At 45.0% G+C, this 25,924-nt stretch overlaps 2 protein-coding genes across 4 annotated transcripts in view; one reads left to right on the top strand and one right to left on the bottom strand.

The window, feature by feature from the left end:
• Positions 1-12,628: 12,628 nt before the first annotated feature.
• Positions 12,629-25,924, bottom strand: part of B3gnt2 (UDP-GlcNAc:betaGal beta-1,3-N-acetylglucosaminyltransferase 2) — a 24,807-nt gene continuing 11,511 nt past the window's right edge. For 2 of the 3 annotated variants that reach the window (XM_052734703.1, XM_052734704.1), the window contains exon 2: positions 12,629-15,184. In XM_052734703.1, coding sequence (XP_052590663.1) covers positions 13,982-15,175 — 1,194 coding nt within the window. In that variant the 5' untranslated portion in view covers positions 15,176-15,184 and the 3' untranslated portion in view covers positions 12,629-13,981. Of the gene's footprint in view, positions 15,185-16,190; positions 17,377-25,924 lie in introns of those variants that run through there. The other variant, XM_052734705.1, reaches the window with a different exon arrangement.
• Positions 21,501-25,924, top strand: part of LOC128109023 (translation initiation factor IF-2-like) — a 22,105-nt gene continuing 17,681 nt past the window's right edge. Inside the window, exon 1 of the mRNA XM_052736027.1 lies at positions 21,501-21,615. Coding sequence (XP_052591987.1) covers positions 21,501-21,615 — 115 coding nt within the window. The remainder of the gene's footprint in view (positions 21,616-25,924) is intronic.

Raw genomic sequence — 25,924 nt, 5'->3', positions numbered from 1 at the left:
CAACCTACAATTTGTCCTGCCTGCAGAGTGTTCTGGGACTGGAGCCTAGCCTAACAGTCATCAGAGAGACTTCTTCCAGCAACTGATGCAAAGTGCAAATGCAAAGTCTCACAGTCAAACATTGGGCAGAGCTCAGAGGAGGGGGAGGAAGGATCGCAGGAACCAGAGGGGTTGGGGCACCACTAGAACATGGGCCACAGAATCAACTGACCGGGACTCATGGGCACTCACAGAGATCAGGGAGCCCGTGGGGGTCTGACCTAGGTCCTCTGCATATATGTTATGGCTGAGTGGCTTGGCGTTCTTAGTGGGAGTGGAGGGGGTGGTCTCTGACTCTTTTGTGTACTTGAGGAACCCTTTTCTGTAGCAAGATTTTTCGTTGGGACTGCCAGCCCCAAATAACAACATGAACATGACTTATTAATTATGAAAGTTCAGCCTTAGCTTAGGCTTATCCCACTAGCTCTTATAACTTAAATTAACCCATATTTTTTTTTAATTAATCTATGTTCTACCACGTGGCTTTTACCTCTCTCCTATTCTGTGTCCAACTCTTTCTGCATCTCCATAGCATCCCTGTGCACATCAATTATTATCTTCCTCTCTCTGCCCGGAAGTCCTGCCTATTTCTACCTGCCTAGCTATTGGCTGTGTAGCTTTTTATTATACCATTCACAGCAATACCTCTTCACAGTGTACAAATATCTCAAAACATTTTTCTCTTTTTGTTTTTGTTTTTGTTTTTGTTTTTGTTTTTGTTTTGGTTTTGGTTTTTCGAGACAGGGTTTCTCTGTGTAGCTTTGCGCCTTTCCTGGATCTCGCTCTGTAGACCAGGCTGGCCTCGAACTCACAAAGATCCACCTGGCTCTGCCTCCCGAGAGCTGGGATTAAAGGCGTGCGCTGCCACCACCGCCACCCGGCACATTTTTCTCTTTTTGTTTAAATAAAAAATGAAAGGTTTTAACTTTAACACAGTAAAACTATATACAATAAGAACAATTATCAAGTAAGAATTACATTCCAGTCCATTAGTATTTGGCAAATTCAAAGAAAATACTCCATTATCTATCCTATCTTGGTGACTCCAAAGTTTTGTACCTGATTTATTTTCTGCCATGACAAAGGAAAACTGTAACTATAACTATCTAATCTTTAACCCCATCAGAGACCCAAGAAGGAAATAATATTACCTGAGTAAACAGGAAGTGCAGAGCAGACAACTTCTAAAACTGTAGAAATGACAGAGACAGTGGGGTGCCTGGACAGTCGCTCAAGGGTACTCTGCAACATTGGGGCATCTATCTTCGGCCTGCAGGCCTAGAATACTGACAGACTTTTCTGTGAAGCAGGATTTTGAAGGGCTGTCCTACCTTGTTTGGGCAAAGTTTGCTAGTTGTCTTCTTTTGTGTCCTGTTGTCCACTTTGGACAGCACACTGTCAGCAGTTGAAGCAAGGGCAGTTTCTTGCACAGTGGCTTTTGCCACAAAGAAAGCAAATTCCATATTGAGGTTCTTCAATGCTCATCATCTTATTTGAAGTAGATTGGTGCTGCCAGGAGCAGATATGTCTCAATGTCATGAAAAGCCTTATGTTATTAAAACATCTTAAATGCCATATTCTGTAGGTCTCTGAAGTGTTTGAAGACCATCTGTCTACCTAAAATATCTGTTTGACCTTGAAAACACACCTAACATGACTACAAGTTTGATAGTTATAGGTGACTAACTACAAACTCACATTTCTTTATTATCCTAAATAGTTCGTTATAATAACTTTCAAGGACTAGAAATTTACATTACTTTGTTAAATGAGGTGCATAGGTATAATACCTTAAACAAGAGGAGAAACATATACACAGTGTAACAAAGACAACCTTAAATTTGTATCAATTTACAAAAATCCAAACCAATGTAAATTATAAGACTAGCAGTTGCTTTTATAGTTTAAAAGTAGACTCAACAATCTACCCTTTTATCCTATCATTTCTGTACTATATCCCCCTTTTTTCCTTCAGAAAGAGATCCCTGAATCTAATCTCCTTTGTTCAGTTTTTTTCCTGACCACAGCCAATAACAACTTGTAACCAATCCCCTAAACAATAACAAACATCCATATCCCATCAAATTACTAGAAACCACCCACCCCACCTCTTGGGAATGTGGGTGTCATGTTCTCTACATTGCTTCCTGTTGTCTAGGGTGATGGCATTTGTAGGGGACCCTGAGAAAATTGGGATAAAGGTTAAGTCCTGGGAGAGCTAGTTGTTTTATTTTTTGTTTGGTCTCTGTGTGATAGGAAAGTATTATCTGAAGTCTTAGCTGGACAGTCTGTGAGGTGGACCTTCTCTGTTAGCAGCTTTGAAGTTGTTCTGGGTGAAGAATTTTGAGGAAACAAATTTTGAGAATATTTCTGAAAACACATAAACTTTTAAAGGTAACATATATATCTGCATTAACACAGTATGGAATGTGCAGTGTGCACAAGTCAGTTAAAGATAATTCTTTGTTTTATATTTGAGCAGGTAAAAGGCACCTGTTAACTTTATGTTTGTTTGGACTGTATAATCAGACCTTTATCCATGCCCATATGAAAGAATGGCGTATAAAAATAAGTCATGAGGACTCTGTAGCCAACAAGACTTATCATGTCTCATCCAGTCTCAGAGCTGTTCCCATAATAGAGGGATAAGCTAATACATTACCTGTCCTGTAGTCTTTCTTGGTTTCTTTCTTCATGTCTGTAGCCAAAATTTTCAGGAGGTCTCCTCCAATCAAATCTGATTTTCATTAATTTTGAAGAGAATCATAACTTTTTGTTTTCTGTGGAAACAAAGGCATAACCTCTCCCCCAATGCAACATATTTTCTGACTTCCATTTTAAAGTTAAGACATTCTTAAAATATATAGGTTAGCTTAATTTAGTATTTTCATAATCCAGTGTCTCTCAATAGCTATTGTTTTTGTACATTAGCATTTAAAAAATTCAAAGTTAACAGATGCCGTGTATTTTCCATCCTTACACGTCTTATTCTTTTTATATTACTTTATTCTTTCTTTAAAGACTTTATTATTTTTAAACTATTTTTTCTATGACTGTCTATACCCATTTTCTTTTCTTTCTTCAGCATCTAAGCACATTTTTGGAGGATTTCTGTGCCTGGACTTGGATTTACTAAGCACCGGCAGCGTTCTCTGGCTGCATGAGACAAACCTTAAACTGTCTGGTGGCAGCTAGGACCTCTGCCCACTTCAGGTCTGCCTAGCCATGCAAACTCTGGGGAGCTGTTGTGGCCATGCTGTGACAGGTGTTCCTATCTAGTCCCCCACTGCAGAGTAGCGCATTGGCTGCTCACAGCAGGGCCTCTTAAACGAGCTGTGCTGCACCTCTGTACACCATGAGCAGTGGGCTCTATGTACATGCACCACACCAAATGTAGCAAGCTTTTTCTTTGGGACTGCCAGTCCACAAATAACAACATGAAGATGACTTATTAATTATAAAAGCTCAGCCTTAGCTTAGGCTTGTCCCACTAGCTCTTATAACTTAAATTAACCCTTAATTTTTATTTTATCTACTTTCTACCACATGGCTTTTACCTCTCTCCCATTCTGTGTGTCCAGCTCTTTCTGCATCTCCATAGCATCCCTGGGTGCCTCAATTATTCTCTTCCTCTCTCTGCCCAGAAGTCCTACTTATCTCTCCTGCCTAGCTATTGGCCATTCAGCTTTTTATTATACCAATCCTAGCAATACCCCTTCATAGTGTACAAATACCCACAGCACTTCCTCCTACTGGGTTGCCTCATCCAGCCTTAATGTAATGGTATGTACTTGACCTTATTAAGGCTTGTTATGCTGTGTTTGGGTGATATCCCTGGGAGGTATTGTAAGAATATTATTTTAAGGTGTGTTACTTTTTTATGTCGCATTTGTTTAACTCTGTGAAGCTGTGTTACTTTGCCTGTCTAAAACACCTGATGGTCTAATAAAGAACTGAACGGCCAATGGAAGGATAGGCAGGGCTGGCAGGCAGAAAGAATACATAGAAGGAGAAATCTGGGAGGAGAAAGAAGTAGCCAGTGAAGGAGGAGGACTCCAGGGACCAGCCACTCAGCTACACAACCAGCAATGGAGTAAGAAGGAAAGAAAAGGTATACAGAAGTAGAGAAAAGTAAAAGCACAGAGGCAAAAGGTAGATGGGGATAATTCAAGTAAAGAAAGGCTGGCAAGAAACAAGCCAAGCTAAGGTCGGGCATTCATAATTAAGAATAAGCCTCCATGTGTGGTTTATTTGGGAGCTGGGTGGCAGGCCCCTCCAAAAGAACAAAGAGCAAAAACAATAACAGGGAGGCCTGCTCTTTCCTGAGGGGAGATGGGGGGTAGATCTGAGGGAAAGGGGAGCAGGAATGGGGGGAGAGAGACTGGGGGAGGGAAGAGATGGGAAACTGCAGTCAGGATGTGCTGTGAAATAATCCTTTTGTACACTGTGAAGATCTGTTCTGTGGTTGGTTTAATAAAGAAACTCACTGGCCAATAGCTAAGCAGGATAAAGTTAGGCAGGAAAGCCAAGTTGAGGATGCTGGGAAGGAGAAGGGCGGAGTCAGAGGAGTCACCAGCCAGACGCAGAGGAAGCAGGAGATGAACATGCCATGCTAATAAAGGTACCAGCATGTTGCAGGGCGTAAATAAGGAATATGGGTTAACTAAAAATATAAGAGCTAGTTAGTAATAAACCTGAGCTATTGACCGAGCATTTACAATTAATATAAGGCTGTGTGTAGTAATTTGGAAGCAGCTCCCAGAACAGGAAAACTGTCTACAAAGATGTAATATATGAGATAATTAAAAAAAAGATATACATATAAACATTTCCACTCTAAAATGGAGATTAGAATACCAAGGAAGGCCCAGGCCAAAGCAACGCAAACTCGTAAGGGGCAAAAACTATGTCCTGAACTGTGTCCAGCCTTCAGGGCACACGGGTAACTCCAACTCCTACAGTTTCACCATTTGTACCCTACATGTCTACATGTCTGGCTCGACTTGTAGTCTGTGGTTTTTCTTGGCAGATGTTCCACAATCCTGGCATCTGGAACTCCCTTTGCTCTCACAGAGTCCCACATCATCCCCTCAGGGAATTCCCACAGGGGACTCCAACCTGCTGCATGCTCTCAGGTTTCCCTCTGGCATCTCAGGGTAGGAATCTTAAGCACCTGCAGCTAGATTCAACTTAGATCCCAGGAAAGGAATTGGGTCCTCATAGTCTGTCATAACCAAAACCCATCCACTTCCAGTTAGCTTAACCCAAAAAGGGGGAAGAAAGCTGTCTTAGGGTTTCTATTGCTGTGAAGAGACACCATGACTATGGCCACACCTAAAAAGGAAAACATTTAATTGTGGCTGGCCTACAGTTCAAGATTTAGTCCATTATCATCATGGTGGGAAGCATGGTGGCATGTAGGCAGACATGGTGCTGGAGAAGGAGCTGAGAGTTCTACATCTGCATCTGCAGGCAGCAGAAAGAGACTGAGATGCACTGGCCCTGCTTGAGCATCTGAGACCTCAAAGCCCACCCTCAGTGACGCACTTCCTCCAACAAGGCCACACCTACTCCAACAAAGCCACACCTCCTAATCATGCCACTCCCTTTGAGCCTATGGGGGCCATTTTCTTTCAAATCACACAGAAGCTAACAGGCTGGAAGGCCAGGACAACATGGGTCAGGGCCTCAAAGGCTCACCTGCCTCCTTTCTTCCCTCCTGCACAGACTCACAGCCTTTATTCTTGCCCTCCTAAGTTTCCTTAAGGTCCTCAGAGAGATGGCCAGTATCTCCATTATGCCCAGTTAATCACGCAAAAGAATAGCTCTCCTGTCACAGGTCCCGGACAAGGCAGGCAGGGGGCACTCCCCCACCGCCATGGCCCTACGCACATCTGTCTCCTGGAGAAGGATGAAGGCGGCCGCCTGGCAGGCCAAAGCAGCAGCCACCACAGTGCTCTCCATGGCAGCTATTTTCAAACATGAGAATCATCCCATCTCTGGGTAAAAACAGAGCCAAATGCTCCAAAGTCAGGGAAGAGTCTGGGCGGGGGAGAGAGCCGCCAAGAACAGCCGTCCTGCAAATGAAGTGGCGTGCTGGCGGGAAGGCGCCTCCTAGGAGCCGCCTCAGCTGCCGCCTGCCTGCCGGCTGGCTGAGGCCCTGAAGCTCACTCTGAGAGCCAGGCAAGCCTGCCTCTCTCAGGAAGCCTTAGATTCCCACAGGTTTTGGGGCTCTGCACCCGACTCGGCCCTCCTCCTAAAGGTTACTACTCTTGTAGCTGGGGCTCACTCCTGCCTCGGAGGCTCTGTTATGTGGGTTTTCTCTCCATCCTGTCCAGCAGCATCCTGTCCAGGCCTCCAGGGCTGTGGGCCGGCACCACCACCCTCCCCGCTACTTTGAGCTCCTCTGTTTTGTTGTTTCCTGAAACGGAGTCTTGCTATACAGTCATACCAGGGTGGTCTTGACCGGGCAGCAATCCTCCTGCCTCTGCCTCCTGAGTGCTGTGATACAGGCACGTGCCACCATGCCCGGCCTTTCTGCGCCCTTCTTAAGGCTTATATCCTTCATATCCACAGATACATGGAACGAGACAGCCAGTGCCCCTGGGTGGGTCAGTGTGAGGACAGGACAATGGGCAGTCCAGGTGTGAAACAGCAGAGGGGCAGAAGCCGAAGGAGGTAATGTCGATATGGAAGCAAGAGCTAGTCCACTGTTGAGCAGTTGTTAAAAACCAGGCTCTGGTGCCGGGCGGTGGTGGCGCACGCCTTTAATCCCAGCACTCGGGAGGCAGAGCCAGGCGGATCTCTGTGAGTTCGAGGCCAGCCTGGGCTACCAAGTGAGTTCCAGGAAAAGGCGCAAAGCTACACAGAGAAACCCTGTCTCGAAAAACCAAAAAAAAAAAAAAAAAAAAAAAAACCAGGCTCTGGGCACTACACACACCGATGCCTTCATTTATCTGGACATTTCCAATGTACAAACATCCCTCGTATTTCTTAACTACAAAGAGAAAGACAGTATCTTACTACGGAGAAACTCAGCACGCACTATTGGTAATGGGGACATACAAAATCATGAACCCCGATGTGATACACTGGCATGGCTCTGTGGTATTCTTGTCCACAACACCTAACCCTCTCTAGTCATGAGAAGACAACACACAAGCCCACACTGAAGAACATTCTGTGAATAACTAGTACTGGCCAAAAAATCAGTCATGAAAGACAAGGAAAGACTGGGAAACAGATGGGAGACCAAGGAGAAAACAGAATTGTATGTAATGTGAGGCCTGGGGCAACCACAAAAGGACCTTGGTGAGAAACACTGTCAAATCCAACCAAGTCTGCAGTACAAGCAATGGCACTATGTTGATTTCATTGCTGGTTGATCTACCGTTGATTTTGATCATTAGCACACAGTTAAAGTTAAGGAGAGCTGGACAGCGGTACACAGATGCTCTGAACTGTTTTTACAACTTTTCTGTGTCAAAAAAAATTAATTTAAAATAAAAAAAAATTAGGGGCAGTTAAGAGCACTTAGTGCTCTTGCAGAGGACCTGGGTTCGATTCCAAGCATCTTCATGTCAGCTCACAACTGTAACTCCAGTTCCAGAGGACCTGACACCTCTCTGACCTACCTGGGCTCCTAGAGCATGTGGTACGCATACATACATTCAGGCAATAGTGCACACACACGTTTTTAAAAAAAAATTGGGGGACTAAATAGATGGCTCAGCTGTTAAGAGCATATACTGGGGCTGGAGAGATAACTCAGAGGTTAAGAACATTTGTTGATCTTACAGAGGACCTGGGTTCAAGCTCCAGCATCCACATGGTACCTCACAACTCTCTATTAACACATTCCCTCTTCTAACCTCTATGGACTCCAGGCATGCACATGGTGTGCAAACATACATGAAGCCAAAACACTTATATACATTAAATAACAAGATAAACAAATCTTAATTTTTTTTTTAAGAGCACTTGTACTCATTTCAGAGGACCAGTTTGGTTGCCAGCACCTATGCTGGGTTGCTTACAACTGTGTGTAACTCCAGCTCTAGAGGATCTGACACCCTTTTCTGGCCTCTGTGGGTACCTACACACACACACACATACACACACACACAGGAACACACATATACATAAGATAAAATTTTACATTTTAGATTATTTTTTAATTTCAGGTTTTCCAAATGAGTCACTTAATAAGTCACTTAAGACATTTAAGCTCACTGGATTAGTCTATTGGCAATGAACAGTGTCCTGGGATAAAAAAAGAACATACTTTTAAATTTTCTGACTTCTTATTTAAAATATGACACAGGGGGTAGGTTTTTTACTGTTGTTTTGTTGGAACAGGGTCTCACTAGGTAGCTCGGGCTGGCCTTACCGGCACATACCAGCACAACCACCTTGGCTGTTTGTAGCTGTTCTGTTTCACAGCTCTGATCTGTTAGCTAGGCTTGTACTCAACTACAGGGGCTGAGCACTTACGTAAGTACCTCGCCCACTTCTGAAGGTGGGAACAGCAGAGAGCCTGCCTTCAAGCATGAAGTGGCCCTCCCTCCCAGCTGAGAGCCAGCAGGCTCCCCAACGGGCTGCTTTACATCTTATTCCTGGATCCAGCAGGTCTGTGAGTAAAAAACAGTTCTCTAGCCTTCTAGACAGCACACCAGTCACCCCCCTTCATTCCTTCCATGGTGACTCACTTGAAGCTTTTGCAATCAGATAAATAAGGGCATTCCCCACCAAGGTTTAGCCCAATTATGTCTGCCAATGCGCACTACTCATTTCTCATTTCCCACAAGACAAAAACAAGAATGTGAGGCTGTTGCTATGTGAGCAGCTCACGTGTGCCCACATTTGATTACTGTCTTTTTTTTTTTTTTTTTCCCTGTGTGCCTGGGCTCCTCCATCTCCCCAGGCAGGAGGACAATTCTGCCGCCAGAGAGTCTGAGCTCTGGCCTTAGGGGCAGCTTGGAATGCAGGACTACAAGAGCCAAAACAAGGCAGGTCTGTGGCTTGTCCCGCGCTGGGTCTCTGTCCAGGTGCGTTCCTTGCAACTTTCGCTTTGCTGGTGTTATGCTCTGCCAGCACAGCTCTACATTGCAGCCTCCCTTCTCCGTCCAGCAGAGTGTACACACGGTCATTCTCATCTCAATCCTGTGCCATGTTTTACAGTGGGAAGAAGCCATCCTGACCCTAACTGCCTTGAGCCCTTAAATGAGGGGGAGAGCCACAGAGGATCACTAACTTAAAGGGAGGCAAGACCTGGGGTTTTCTCTAGGGTCCAAGGAGATCGTGGGTAAAATCAGACAAGACATGGGGAGCCTGGCCACTCCCACCCACCCCAGGAAAGAGCTGTTGGGCAGGCTCGGGTAACTGAATGAATCCTGGAGCCTCCTTCTCAAAGTCACCTCCAGCTATTGGTCTCTGTGGCAGTGTGGAGGAGCCAGGGGAGAGCTCTGCTGCTGGTCCTTCCAGGTCAATTCCAGTAGTCATAACAGGGTAACAACAAGCAGACACCACTCCGAGACAGTCAGACAAGGGGCAGTTCCTTCACTGTAGAGGACAGAGGAGGCTGACCCTGACCGGACAGGTGCCAACATGTCAAGAAAGAACGGTCTGATCCAAGGGACACACAGGCGCTGACCTTAGACAACACATTCTTGCCTTGATCTGAGGGGATGATCCAGCTACAGAGTCCACGGAGAGCTAAGGTGTGTGCCCCACTCCCTGCCTACCCACTAGGCAGGAACCCTCCTCAGGTTAAGAATGGGGAGGCGGGTAAGTATATGCTTTCATGGTAGAATGCCTGGCACCCATGAGGATCCCCAGGTTTACAAAAAGGAAAAAGGGAGAAAGTCAGACAAGTTATTTTAAATCAGAAAATGGAAGCCCTTCCATTTTCATACCAAGTCTCCTCCTCGGTTACCGGGAGTGGGATGAAGACAGGGCCAGAGGCCACTGCTAGGCAGGCACTGTCACCAGAAAGCCCATGAGACATGTGGGACTCCTCAGAGTCCTTACTGCACTTCAGAAGAAAACTCTGTAGAGGTTCAACCACCAAGGAAGGGGTGCGAGGGAGAGCAAGGCCGCTGCCGCCGGGCAGGGGTGCGGAGGGAGTGCATACGGAAGATTTCCTATTGGCTTAAAGGGCCAACAGCCTCCCAGAAAGGAAGACTAAACAGTGGACTGACGGAAGGGAAACACAATCATTTAAAAATGACTTCCTAGGAATTTTTACATGTCAGGTGTCCAAGCCCAAGGAGCCGAGGAGACCTGATGTATCCAAGGAGGAGGCTGTCATCGGGACTAAGGAGCCAACAAGGAACAAAGGCCCCAGATGGCGCTGCTATGTCATCACTCAGGGGTTTCTAGGTGGGGTGGTTAATGATGTGAGCCACTACAGAGGTCAGGAATGACAACATGACCTGAGTGTTCCCAGCGGAGGAAAATAAATGGAAAGTGTGCCTGTCCCCTCACTAAAATCACACTGAGAAGATCCCAAAAGACCCAGTGCAGGCTGGCAATGGAGATGGCACCACCAGTTTCTCAGACACTTGGAATTCTATCAACAGATAATGGAAGCGGAAACAGGCCGAAGATGTACAGTGCTTTCCCAAAGGAGCTCCTGGTGTGGAGGCAGTGGGGTGATGAGGTGGGAGACCCATGGACCCTGTGCACACACAACTACCTGGGTCAAGGTTAAGCTCAACTGCTTACCTACCTATAGAGGTTTTCCCTCAACTGAGCTGCAGGCTGGAAGGAACCGGAGTTGTAGAGGACAGAAGGCAGCTCTGGCATCTGAGATCAAAGCCACAGGCTCCCAACCTGCTTAATCCATGAAAGTAAAGGAAGACACACTCAGTGAGACCCACCTGCAGCCTTTGAGCACGGAAGCCAGACCTGGGGTACACATACTTGAAAACAAAACATTTCCTGAGGGGCCAACAGGGTCACTCACGCTGAGTAAAGGCTCTTGCCAAGCAAGCCTGGCCACCTAAATTCGATCCTGGAACCCACATAAAGGTGGGAGAAGAGAAATGACTCCACAAAGTTGTCTTCTGGTGGCATGACACATGTGTGCACATACACATCATACATGTCAAAGAATGTTTTAAAGACTTCTTATGAATTTTTACGTATCAACTGAGTTCATAAAAAAAATGCCAAGATCACTTAGTATTCTCTCCGTGAAAATATTAGCAACACACTGTGAGGTAACTATTAAATACTTTCAAGTCAAATTCATTTTTGGCATCAACTCATAAACAACAGGTTCCTGTGGAACAAGCAATCAGAAAACAAGACATTGCTGGGTTTTTTTGTGGAGTGCAAGTGAATGGGACAGTGTCTCATGTACCATAGACTAGCTTCCAACTTCCTGTAGCCAACGGATGGATGTCCTTGAATTCTGATATTCTTGCCTCCACCTCGGAGAGTGCTGGGACACAGGAATGTGCCACCACACCCCATCCCAGGTTTATTTGGCCCCAGGGTTTGATTCCAAGGCTCTGTGAATAATGGGCAAGCTCTCTACTGAGTGAACTACACCCCAGCTCCCAGAAAGTGTTTTAAAAAGCAAAAACAGCAAGAGAAAAATGTCTACAGCCAGGCATGGTGCCTCAAACCTTGTAACCTCAGCATTTGAGAAACTGAGACGGGAATAGCTTAAGGGCACCTTAAGCCACATAGTACGACTATCAAATAAACAGAAATCCTATAGAAAGCTAACATTTGTCAGGGTTCAACCAAATTTCTGTTGGAGTACATTATAGTAAGAGTGGCTGTGTAACCCTGCAGCCCATTTTTTTTTAAGTTATTGTACACACTTTGTGAAAAATTACGCCATCGACAAAGCTGTTTTAGAAAACAGCCCAGCTTCCTTGGCTTCATATACTGTGAGCATACATTCTGCACTCCCTCCAGGGTTCTCAGAAGGCAGCTGCCTTCCCTTCCCAGGTCCAAAACTACACACACTAGAAGCCTCACCTTAGAGTGTGCTTCTGAAAGGTCCCAAGTCAAGGAGAGGGCATGAGTTTTCTATACTTCTCACATGTTTTTAAAGAAAGTGACAGAAGCAAGTGCTCCAGATCTGGGTTACTCAAGTCAGTAAAATGGTTTAGTCAGTATCAGGCAGGCCTCTGAAGGGCACAGAGGTGTGCAGTAGTTGACAAGTTGGGAAAAACAGTGCAAGCCGCTGGATGGGAGTGTCTGGGTCCTTCTTACAGACACTTAGGATGCAAGGGCTCCAGGCAGGTTACAGCTGAGTGCACGCCTTTAACTCAACCACTCTGGAGGCAGGAGCAGCAGCAGCTCTGGCCAACATAGTGAGCTCCCGGACAGCCAGGACTACACAGAGTGCGGTTCTCAGAGAGCAAGCACTGGTTGGGATGGACAGCTGCCAGGAAGCCACAAACAGTACCTTTCCATGACTTAATTGTGAAGCATTTTGAGACTAGAGATGCAGCAGTGGCTAACCCAGAGATAGACAGTTAATATAACGGTTTCTGGGAGAGAGGGCTTGGGAAAGATATAATAAAACACAAGAAAACAAGAACAGAAAGATAATTATTACACATGATAATTAAAAAATACAGTCACTTTATTTCCCCTTTTTTTCCCCAGTCCCCAGTAGCACAGATGAGAACCCTCTAAAACACAAAACTATTTCAAGAAAGCATGTTACAAGACACAAGGTGTAAGCAGTAATTTGGCAGAACTTTATCGACTGTAGCAGTTCATACCCCCCAATCCAAATTTTAAAATTCAAAAATAAGAGTTAACTTTATTCAACATATGTTACAGCTTAACATTTAAAACATCATGCTGGGGGCTGGATCTGGGAGGAGTTGGGGGAAGTGAATGTGATCAAAACACGTTGTATGAAATTCTCAAAAAACTAATTAAAAAATGAGAAAAATAAAATAAAATATCATGCTCTAGTTAAATATTTCACAAACAACACTGTATACAAATAAAATATTACACAAAATATTTTTTAAGAAAATGTTTTGGTCTTTGATCTGAACAATAAATAAAAACACAGGCACTTCTACACTCAGAGAGGGAAGCATCACTACCCGAAGAGCTTCATCTAAGCAAAGTGTGAGAATATGGCAAGAATAGAGTCCTGCAGTTTTAAATTGACAAACCACATAAGCAAATGCCTTCAAATTCAATCTTTTCATTTCAAGTTCAAAAGTCACAAATGCTTCCCTGACCCACAGTGAACATTCACAAACCCATATGGCTGTCGGGCTACTCAGTCTTCAGTTGGCCATTAGAGAATCACACTCAGGATTTCCAAAATACTAAAACTGGGTCAGCTATCATGATGCCACCCAGCAAATCAAACACAAGGAAAAGAAAACCCTCTGCCCTTCTCATGGCCCAAGGCCGGACAAGATGAACTGCGCATGCTGCACAGTGACTTTCCTTTGTCAAGAAAGTGACGGGTTCTAATAACAAGGAGAATACTGTTGGGGTGACAGGAATTTTGACATCAGTCTACTTTCTAGACAATTTTAAAAATCCACCAAAATCTTATGAAAACAAACATAATTCCATTTCACAAAAACACCAGATCATGCCCTACAAAATCAAAATTAGCCAATCAGTTATAATGGAAACAGGAGTATACCATTACAAGGACAAAAAAAGATCTTCATGGTCAAATTCTAAACTTGATTTTGGAGAAGGAAAAATTAGAAACTGAGGACCGGCAGCCAGAAGAAGGGTCAGAACTAATCATCCTGCCATGGTGAATTATCTTCAGCTTTTCTCTGGCCACAAAGGTGTGGAACTGAAGGGCTTGAAGGCCCAGATGCTACTCATCAAGGCTGATGGCTTCACACAGAAGTTGCCCTACTGTGAAAGCACAATGTGGGAACTAGACAGGATAGGCCTCTGTGTGAAACGTAGGTAGCGCAGATGTACCTTAGCATTTTAAATTAGGACTTTGCAACTGAGACCAAATATCAATCATCTCTTGAGGTTTTCTGCTATGTACTAACATTAGATCTATATATGCACAAATATTTTTTTTATTTTTCTCTTCAATATCAAATGTCCTGAAGCCTTTGTGTTTCTCTGGAACAAGGCCCAGTTTCTGAAGGCACATTCCAGTATAAACATCATCTATGGGGTAGAGGTGGACCCGGTCAGTTATATTGTACAGTCTCAGGGCCAGGGGGCCAGAGTACAGGAATCCACCTCCCCCTGCGTACGGTGGGTAGACCCCAGTGTAGAAGACTTCTGGGATGTAGTACTTCAGTTTCTTATCCCGATGAGGCCCAGCATTGTGGATCACGTCACCTATAAACAAATCTTTGGCTTTGTTCTTGGATAAGCTATTCAAGTAATTCAGGATGTGATGAGTGTTCACAAACACATCATCATCACCTTTGAAAACAAACTCTGCGTCTGGACAAGAAGTGCTCACCCACCTGAGAAACAGCACTTCCTTCAGGGACAGGTTGAAGAATGTGTCTCTGTAGTTCCACATGAGAATGTCCTGGTGCTTCTCACTCTCAAACTTCAGCATGTCTGAAAGGTCAGGGTGGTTGTCCTCGGGGGGTGTCTTGCCCAACAAGAAGACTCTCACTACTGTCTGGTTCCCCACGGTGGATTCTCTGCCCCAAGACTCCCGAATTGCTTGCCTTCTGGCAAAATGTGGAATGAGGGACTTAATTGCCAGCAGTAAGAAAGGTTTCTTTGCACATTTCTTCGGTTGATCTATAAGCAGTGAGTAATTTCGGCATCTCAAATACAAGAGGAAGTCTTTAAATCTGTCCGGCAGATTATTAAAATCTGTCACAGCTGTCATGACCCTTGGGTCTGGTTCACAGTAGCCCAGATGACTTGTGTTAGGAGACATATACAAGTCCCCTGTCTGGTTAGCCAGCCTGTTCAGAATGGGATTGTACCACTTGTTCAGTCTCTCTTGTTCTCGGTTCCAGTACGCCCGGGGAGGGCTGGATATCTTCCAGAACTTTTCTTTGGGTATTATTACTCCCCCCTTTCCATTTTTTTCTTGGCTACTGTTTTTGGAGACTTCCACGATCAAATAAATGAAGACATTTGCCATCATCAGGATACCCAACAACTTTATTCTTCGACGTCCAACACTCATTTCTCATATCTGGAATAAGAGTTAGGGAAGCATATTAATTAACTCTGAATTTGAATTCCATGTACACTTTAGGTCTTCTTACTTTTTTAAGGAGCTTCATGAAAGCTCCTTAGCATGGTGACATCTGCCTTCACTTCCAGCAACTCAAGAGGGAAATGAACCACTGAGTTCCAGGCCAGCCAGGACTATACCGTGAGACCTATTCTTTTTTTTTTTTTTTAAAGTCTTCCCAAAAAGAAATGTTTTAGAATAAGGACTCCAGATTCACTAGCTCTGGTTCAAATTAAGTATCAATTTTCTACCTATAAAGTGGGATGGTTCTAGAAACTATGTGATTTTTGTATACAAGGCTTTTGAAATCATGCCCGGCCCACTGCAATCACTATGTAGTAATGGCTAACTATCAACGTTATTTTAGACACTCAGTGGATAGAGGCAAGCATCAGTAAATAACTTCATGGTTGTTCAACTACTCTGCTTAAAAAGGCACATACAAATCAGTGCTTTGCAAACTAACTTGCCAATAATTCATCATTTTTTTGTGATCCAATATGCACAGGTGCACACAACATCACTATATATTACATTACACTACATACAATGTCATATCATTTACTCTGAATTTCTGTCATTTCTCTAGAAACGCAGACCCAACACTGAATTATTTCCTAACCTACTAACGTAAATAAAATACAAATTAGTGGGTTGTTTTAGGTCCACTGGCTCCTAACCGAAAGTTCCAAGGTGAAAAGGATTTGTTCTTCTGAGAACACTGAGAAACTTCCATCGCAGACAGCTCAGATCATAGGAATTCAAGGCTACTTTGTCTCCTGTAATAGATCTAGTAGTCTGTGCTGAGGACTGTCAAACGGCTCTACTACAGACAGCTCATAATTAAGCCCTCTGTAACTGTAGAGCAAACACACAAGAGGGGCTGGAGAGAGCTCTGCAGAGAGAGCACTGACTGCCCTTGCAGAGGGCCCAGGTCTAGTTCCTAGCACCCGGGTCAACTTACAATCATCTGTAACTCCAGTTCTGGCGGATCTAACGCTCTCTTCCCATCTTCTCAGGCACTAGGCACACATATGATAGAAATACATGCAGATACACACACATACAAAATAAAATGAAAAATTTTAAAAAAGGAAACCAAACTTGCCTGTGCCTAACAAACATTGCAGACTACCTTTTGCTATTCTTTCTTAAACAATACAGTATAACAACTATTTACACAGTGTCTACACTGTAGCAAGTGAGCATGGTAAGTAAAGGAGAGATTATTAAAGCACACAAGAGGGAGCCGTGAGTGGTGGTGTACAGCTCTATTCCCAGGACTTACTTATGAGGGTAAGGCAGGAGACCAGGAGTTCAAAGCCAGCATCAGCTACACCAGACTCTCATACAACAACAACAAACTAAATGTACCCCAGGAGAGTGTGCCAGGTTATATACAAATTGCCATTTCATAAGACTTAAGCACCCACGAACTCTCATGTCTGAGGGAATCCAGGACCAAACTTCTACAAATACAAAGAGCAACTCCGTAAATTAAAGGGATCGTCTTACGTAGTTTGTTGTGGGAGGCAGAGTCTTGCTATATTGTTTGGGCCCAAAGTCCAAAGTTCAAGTGCACAGGGTCTCTCCCAGTGTCTCAATGTTTTCATTTTGATCTAAAACAGCTCCACAAACACGCAAACCACCACTCCCCAGGCCACTGCACATGAGAAAGTGACACACTCAAACAGGCCACTCCCCCATTCCCAGCTCTCCAGGATCCCACCTCTGAGCAGCAGAAAGGAAAGCTGCCTATACTACAACAAGAAGAAAACCACAAAACACGCCTGCCTTTTTAATCATAGTTTTAAAGCACCCCTGGCCACACAGGGGTGAATAATAGCTAACTGCCCACATCCTTCTCAGGCCGACTCTGTGAGCACATCTTACAAAATCTTGTTAGTATCTGATGCTGATAAATAATTAGTAGTTTAATTTAGAAAAGCCACAGACACCTTTAAGCTTGACTGCTTTTGGAAACAGGGTCACACGTAACTCAGGCTGACTTCAAACTTACTGTGTAACCACACCAACTTTTAATATCTGATCTTCCTGCCTCCACTTCCCAAGGACTGAGATTACAGGGATGTGCCACCACACCCAAAATAGACTTTTCAAAAGACACAATTCAAAAATAAAAGGTTCCCATTCTCTTTTTAAAAATTCTTTTATTTTATGTGTTTTGAGTGTTTACCTGCATGCATTCATGTGTGCCACGTGCATGCCTGGTGCCCATGGAGGCTGGAAAATGGCATCAGATTACCCTGCAACTAGAGTTACAGATGGTTAGGAGCTGCCACGTGGGTGCCAGGAACCAAATCTGGTCCTCGGCAAGTGCTCTTAACCACTGAGCCATCTCTCCAGGCCTCGAAAATGGTTCTCTTTTTTATTTTTCTTTTTGGTTTTTCGAGACAGGGTATCTCTGTGTAGCTTTGCGCCTTTCCTGGATCTCGCTCTGTAGACCAGGCTGGCTTCGAACTCACAAAGATCCGCCTGCCTCTGCCTCCCGAGTGCTGGGATTAAAGGTGTGCGCTGCCGCCGCCACCGCCCCGAAAATGGTTCTCTTTAAACTGGTAGTTCTGGGCTGAGGGTGCAGCACTTGCTATGTAAGCAGAGGACCTGAGTTTGAACACCTAAAATCCACACGAAGCTGGGCACATGCAGCACGCCTGTAATCCCTGTGTTCCTAGAGGAGGACAGGTACTGGTTACAGAACCCCTGGGTTCAGCACCACCACCACAAAAGAGAGCCCACATCACACAGCACAGAAGATGAGGACCAGCTCGAGTTGTTAGTCTGGGCCTCCACACTGTGCTGTGGCAGGTCAATGTTCGTATGTCCACAAGCACCTGTGCACACAAAGAAGGCGCTTCCCTCAGAACTCCTAGTCTCTTTCTTGTGGGCTCTTTCTCTTCTGAAAGAGGCAACAAGGAAAAGTATGGGATTGAACAGAGAGAACGATCGTGAGGAAAACATTTGGGAAGGTGCTCAGGAAAACAACAACAACAACAAAACAGTACACACAAGCCAGGTAGTGGTTACACACGGTTCTAATCCCAGCACTCAGGAGAGAGAGGCAGGTGGATCTCTATGAGTTTGAGGCCAGCCTGGTCTACAGAGTGAGTTCCAGGACAGCCAGGGCTACACAGAGAAACTCTGTCTCAAAACCAAAAGCCAAAAACAAAACAAAAAAAAACTGTACACACTATAATTATAGGCAAAAGCTGAACACTCAGACATAGTTTCAATTTAGTAAAAAATTGAAATATCAGTAAATAAAAGGCAACAGCTTACAGAAGAAGACAGTGAAGCACACACACTACTTTAGCAGGCTGTGAAATTCTAGAGTGAATTCTCCGAAGATGCAGTATAAGAGGAAAATGACTGCAGGTAAACCAACAAGCCACATGTCTAGGTTGTGGGGCCAGGGATTACTGAAATCCAGTCAGACATTTCTCCTAAATCCATCAGTCCTTCTTTTTAAAAATTATTGAATATATATATACATATACATACATACGTATCTACATATACATACATGTACAAATGTTTGTGTGTATGCATGTGTATATGTATGTGTATGTATGTATATGTGTGTGTGTGTGTGTATATATATATATATATGTATGTAAATGAGTGTTTTACCTGCATGTATATCTGTGCACACACTGCAGAAGCCAGAAGAGGCTAAGATCCTCTGGAACAGGAATTACAGACTGCTGCTAGCCACCACGTGAGTGCTCAGAACAAAACCTAAGTCCTCCGAAAGAACGGCCAGTGTACTTAACCACTGAGCCGTCCATCTCTCCAGTCCACTAATCCTTCTTGAGAACATGTAAATGCACTTGAAGGGACACCATCCTTTCAACTGTACTTGCTCAAGAGGTCATCTATGGAGCATCTTCCTATTACCCCATTGGCTGTTACCAACCCCACCCTACCCCCTGCCAAGTTCACAGGATGCCACTTTATGAGTAAAGAAAATAGGGATGGGGTTGAGTATCACCTAAGATTCAAGGGTGAGCTGGATCCTGGAGTGGGCTCTTTGCACACATTCTTTTCTCAATTTGGTACAACCTCATTCTGCCCCAGGTAACTGGTGAAGTCTGGGGGTTGGCTCAAGAATGAAAAGGTTGGAGACCTGGGATCTAGTATTACACACATCTGTGGCCTAGAGCCTTCGAAGAAAGGAAAAGAGGAGAGCAGAAAAGCTCCTGGGCCCTTCAGGAAATGCCAGCCTTTCTTAGAAGACTCGGAGTCCCCAAAGGTTTGAAGGAACCCTTTCCACCAATTTCAAACAGGTATTCTTCAAACTTACCTGAGGAGAGGGATGAAAACACCCAGATTCTCAACTGCATATCCCCCAGCATTAGATGGCATCTTTTACTTGTGACCCAGACACTGACTCTTGTAAGAGAAGCTCATAGAAGGGAGATAATAAGGCAAAGATCCCATTTAAAAGAAGGAAAAAAAAAAAAAAAACACATGGGAAAAGCTCTTAAGTAGTTAAGTAATTCCCACTGCAGACATAAAGCCCATTTTGTGGTTTTGGCGTTTTCCCCCCAGGAAGTTACATTGCTTTAAAAGAATTTGAGAAATACTTACACCAAAGCTGGAGGAATGGCATAGCTCCACCACCACCACCACCACCTATGAGACCCAGAATTCAAGGAAAAACTCTGTATGCAAACACCAAAATTTTAACTTTTTGCATTTTTTTCCAACAGGGATGGACACTTTTCAGAGACGACCCACCCCACCTCACCCCACCCCACAGGTTTCTCTGTGTAACCCTGGCCATCCTGGAACTCAATCTGTAGACCAAATTGGCCTCGAACTCAGATCTGCCTGCCTCTGCTTTCAGAGTACTGGGATTAAAGACGTGCGCCACCACACCCAGCTAGGAACAGACTTCTACAACACTATAACTGAATTTAACAAAAAAAAAAAAAAAAAAAAAAAAAGGAACTTCCTTTCTTATTTCGCAACTAAAATATTTGGAAAGGCGATGCTGGGGCAAGAAAGTGATTACCAAACATAGAAGAAAGTGTTATCAAACATAATTGCCGTGCCCAAGCTACACGAATGCCCCAAGAAAGTACAACACACTAATGGTCACTGGGGCAATAACACCAACTGTAACAGAGACTGCGGAAGGTTCCTTAGCGCTGCCCCCACTGCCAATCTTATATGGAGCCACTGCATAAAGCCCCAGCGCTTGGCTCCACCCTCCAAGCCTGCCTCCACCCTCCCATGGCTCTGTCCGAATCCCACCCAGGTTGCTTACACCTCGCTCAGAGTGCCATGCCACTTTTTAGAAAGGCTCTCAGACACAGAAGTAACGTAAGAAATCCATCTGCTGGCACCTGGAACTGGCAATACTCCCAAGCAGCTCTTCTAAATGCTCTTCCCTTCACTGGCCCATGGAGACACTGAGCACAAAGTGACTGGACCTGCCCCAGATCACACAGCTGCTTAATGGCTAGGCTGGGATTCAATGCAAGTGAGTGCAGGACCATGAATGAAAAGAACTCAGGAGCACTAGTCATATTTTCAGTGATTAATCTTAGATAATTTTTAATTATTTTATTTAAAATTACCAAATTATTAAAATTTTATATTTATACATTTCAACCCACAGAAGTACCATAAGTTAGAAATCAGATGCAAGAGGCAGGAAGAATTCTCCCACGCTGGCCCTCTCATAAACAAGGGAAGTTTCCCCAGTTCCTGGCCAGTGTTGGGAGTCAAGATTTGAGCTAGGGCAGACTTGCCCTGGAACCCAGAAAGGTTTACCATACCATCAGGACAGAGCAGGAACCCTCCGCTTTCTCTGTGACCTTCACCAAGCCAGATGCTGGGGCCTCAGTTTCTTGACTTTGTGTCTTAGTTTCTTTTTCCCCCACATAAAACACGGTTGTCAAATGGCACCAATTTTAAGATTTTCCTGTTGTACTAACCAGCAGCTGTGTCCTGGCCTATTACCTACACACTCGCAGGAGACCATCGCACTACCACGCCCAGTCGGTTCAACTCTATGCAGGCCACACCCTCCTTCCTTCAAGGTGCTAAGAGGTTCCTTCCAGTTCTAAAAGATATGTAAACACTTATGCAGCTACTGGTCAGCAAACACCTGATGGTGACCAGGGCAGCCCTGACAACCGGTTCTCACTGAGCCACGACCCCATTTCAAGGGTCTCAGGCAACAACAGGCAACCAGGGACGACAATGCCAGCAACACATCCAAGCCAGACCTAACGCCTGCACCAAGATGCCTTGCACTGCCCACAGTACCAAGGTGCTGTGGGGGGCTTGGATCCCAAAGATCCTCCGAAGGCCTGGTCCCCTGCCTCGCCACTACTCAGTGCTGGTGGAACCTTTCGGAGGTATGCTCTAGTGGAAGGAGTTGGGAAAGCGGGACCCAATCTAGTCCTCTTTCTCCAACTCATTTCCGATTGTCATTAGGTGACTGGCTCCCTCAGCTACATGCTCCCACCATGATGTATGGAGCCACCAAGGCCCAAATGCAATGTGACAAAGTGAGCATGGACTAAATAAGCCTCTTTTTTTGGCACAGGCCAAATAAACTTTTCTGCTTTGAAGTCTACTTAGCACAGAAATCTTGCCAACACACAATGTTAGGAGTGAAAAAAAGGCAGGACCTTTCTAATAAAGTAGAAGTGATCAGTCACCCCAACCCAATCAGGCTAAGACAAGACTAGAAGTCCAACTTATGATTGTACACAGGAGAAAGAGTCAGAGGCCTCGAAACGGAGCCTTGCTCACTGCTGTTCAAATCTGACCAATCTCAGAACAGAGGAGAGAGAAGCCAGCCAAAGCATGCTCCTCATCACTGTCCATTCCTGTGGCCTGCTGCTGTGGGAGCCCGGTGAGGACCATTTCTCCAACACCTTCACCTCCCATCTGTGGCTGCTCCTTGCCAGCCTTTTCTGGGCCCTGTTCAAACAAACAGAGGCAGACACAGTTTGCAGCTAAGTGGTTCGTGGTGAGAAAAGCTTCCAGCAAAATGGCAGATGGCAGGTTACCAGAGAGAGTGTTCAGCAGGGCCAGAAGGCCTGGGCAGGGGAGCCTCAGGAGTCCCCCATGGCACCAGGTTAGGAAAGTATGCCTGCCAGTGTTTCCTATCTGCAAGCCACAGAACAGGCAGAGTCTAAGGAACTGGTTCCCAGTTACTAGTTTTCCTCTCATGTCCAAAATTAAAAGGGAAAAGTACTTCCAATGAGTCTATTTAGCCGCATGTCTCCACAGGCAGAAGTGCAGACCACAGTGTCTGGCAGGACATAGTCTCATCCTCACCTATTCCTCTACAACCCATTATGGCCAATTTGCTCAAATGGAATTTATCGTTTTAAAAAAATTAATCACAAGGCTAGAGTTTATCTCGTGGCAGAGCACCTGTCCAGCATGCAAGAACCCTAAATTCCATCTTCAGCACCACAAACAAAACAAAAAACTAAATCTACCTCTGTATTTATCCTTCAAATAAACACATGCAGAACATTCAGAAAAGGAGGGGAAAATAAACAGGTCACCTTGCCCTGTCTTTAATAGAGCTGAAAAGAATTGTACATTCCTCAGTGGAAAGATTATGTAATTTAAAAACAGGGGTAGCAGATGGAGATAACCTAGACCTGTGTTCAGGCTGAAAGCTGGTCTGACATCTTCCATTGGGCTAATCAGTGCTAGACTGTTTCCTTGACCTCTCTAAGCTGCTTCCTCCTGTGTAAAATGGGAATGAGACACTACATACCATGTCATTCAACAGCTCTCCTCTGGGGCTCCTGCTTCTGGCACCAAATTCTAAATACAGCACATTTCTTCAGTTCTGTCCTTCACTGACTAAGACATTTTCATCCACCCACTGAACCTCCAAAAGGAGGGCACATGTTTAACACTTCTAACTCCTGAAACTAGCTTTGAACGGTTTCAGAATGTCTAACAGACACTGCTTCTCTGGATTTTACATTGCAGAAGGTCAGGTTCTGGGCATGGGGAAACCCCAGAATTTCTTTCCCTGTTTCTTCCTGCTCCCTACATTTACCCAGGAGTCACATCTTGGGCTCCTACCTCCATCTTGTCATTCACATCTCCTAGTCTCCTCTCCATTCATCAAGCCTTGAGCCCATACCCACCCCGAGAACCTGAAGCTCACTGCTCACTACAATGCCCCACTCCCAAGCTGACCAGCCTACACGTGACCTCCCTGCTCATGCAGCTCCCCAGTGAAGTCAAGGCATTACTGAATGCAGCCTCACTTCATGTCTTCCCTGCTCCTGGAGCTGGAGTCTCCCCCCCAACACACACACACACACACACACACACACACACACACACACACACACACACACACACCAGCTCACTTTCCTCTCCTAGTCAGGGTGGCCCAATCATAGGCATCTGCTCCAGGCAAGGTCTCTGATGCACTATTACACACCAAGACACAGTGCCTCAAAGGCACTCATTCAGCATCTGACAAGGTCACTGAAAACAGTGACTATAAGGCAGAAACTGGACCAATTAAATACATATAACCTTTTCTCAAAAAGATATCAGAAAAGCCACTTACATGTGGGCTAGTGAATTACATGAAATATGTACATTACATAAATCCACCTCATTCTCCTAAGTACTGAAGAGCAACAGGAAGCATAGACTTTCTGGAGTAAGGGGACCTGAGCTTCAGAAATAGTGGTCAGTGTCAGACTTGAGAGGAAATCTCAGGAAATGTCCCAGTGCTGTAAGTCACTACAGGCGACCAGAGCAGCTCAGTGCAGCTCAGGACACAGCTTAGGTGGCTAGCTCACTACACAGCCAGCCCCAGGGGCCCGCCTAGGTGCACGTGAGGGCTGGGTACAGACCACTGTCTCAGTCGCACAACTTCACTATGCTGCCAGAGCGAGAACACAGCACTGCCAGGTACTGGGGAAAGCTGTGCCCTAGCACCAGGGAGGGTGAGAAAAGCAACCAACATTCCAAAGAGAGCCACATACTCATCATTTATAGACGAGAACCCAGGAAAGAAAATCTCTTTATCCTACCAGCAGAGCAAGAACCACCAACTTACCAAGAGAGTAAAAGAAACAGCTAAAGGGTCAGATCTACTTTCAGAGGTCAGGCACCTGCAGCAGAGGCGGTAAGTGACCAATGAACCAGTGCAAGCTGACAGTCTCTACACCGTCAACCCAGGGTCATCTCTGCATAATGCTGTTGTTCCTGTAAAAGTTAAGGAGAGGCCACCAAACAGTCCTGCTCAGTGGATGAGCAGAGGCAATAAATGGCACGGCTTTAACCGACAGCAAGGGATGAGACAGGCCTTGAGGGGGCTGCACAGCAGGGCTAATTTCAGAAGCATGGGAGTAGCAGGCACACAAGAATGGGTGGAGCACAAAGCAACTAGAGGCAGAGTGGGCAGGAGCTGGTGGACCCCGGGGTTCTCCCAGTCAGAGAAACCTGCCGCTAACGCTAACCCGACAGATGCTGCGCTGGGCTGCCAGACCGATTACAGCACTGAGCTTTCTCTCACACCTCTGCTTAAAAGTGAAAACTGATCAGCTGTATCATACACAGACATGAAATGGCATGTCTTCTATAAAGCAGTCTGTCTCCTCAGCTCTGTACACACCTTACCACCTTACCACAGAGGACCACTCCTGCCAACTAACAGCATGGATGGACCCTTGTGACCGACCCCCAACTACGATAAAAAGTGATAACCATGCCAACTATCTTTTCCCATCTTCTGAGCATTTCAGGAAAATGGCAAAGAGAACACACAATTCTGAAGTCATTTAGCAGCTAGTGGAGGCTCTGTGGCCACACCCAGAAGAGGGAGAAGCCAGACTGTCTTTTGTCACAGTACACACAGGAACACAAGGTCACCCTAGGACATTGCCCTTAAGTTCACCAGAAAAGAACATGTCCTGGTTTTCATTTATCATCTTCTCATGAACTTCCTTCCTAAGTTTCCTACTCTGCCCTTTGCCCATTATTCTGTCTGGATGTTCTCATGTCATTTAGTTTTCACTAAAGCTCCCAAAAGTGAAGCAATTAGGTTGAGAACAAAGAGTTAATCCCCGTGGAGGTGAGCTTTGACCTTCGAACCCACCCCAGAGGCTATGCTCCTGTACAGTCTACTCCCATCAACAGCATCAAAGAGGACAGGGTTCTCTAGTGAAGAGTAGTTCTTAAATAATGGAGAAACTGAAATCACAGCATTTGTTGATACTTGAAGGGACATAAACAATTCTAAGAAAAACCAAGGACTGAACTTTTGTTAAAAAATAATAACAACAACATATAGCAAATGGCCAACTAGGTACCAATCTCTGGACTGAGGTACGCTGGCCTGCTAAAAGGCATCATTCATGGCATGGGTTTTATGACTCATGAGTTCTCTTGATTAGTTATTCATTCACACTAAAGAATGAAAGATTGGCAAAGGCTTAAACTAGCGCAGCCACAAACATGTTCGTGCAAACCTTCTGTTAGAACTTTAGCTTTCAGCTGCCCTCCAGCAGCAGAGCCTGACTGGAGGGAACCAGTATGGCCACAACCTAGTCTCACCTGCCCCGAAAATAACCAGCCTGTGACAGAAAGGGTAACTAGAAACAGTCCTGGGTACAACTGCACTCACATGTTTTCCCAACAACACACATGCATTTCCCAGAGCCCAGA

The sequence above is a fragment of the Peromyscus californicus genome, unplaced genomic scaffold (genome assembly GCF_007827085.1).
Source record: "Peromyscus californicus insignis strain IS unplaced genomic scaffold, ASM782708v3 Scaffold_13__1_contigs__length_99412109, whole genome shotgun sequence".
Taxonomy (NCBI): Eukaryota; Metazoa; Chordata; class Mammalia; order Rodentia; family Cricetidae; genus Peromyscus; species Peromyscus californicus.
Note: the sequence above shows the minus strand (reverse complement) of the source record. Positions and strands in the feature narration are given on the sequence as shown.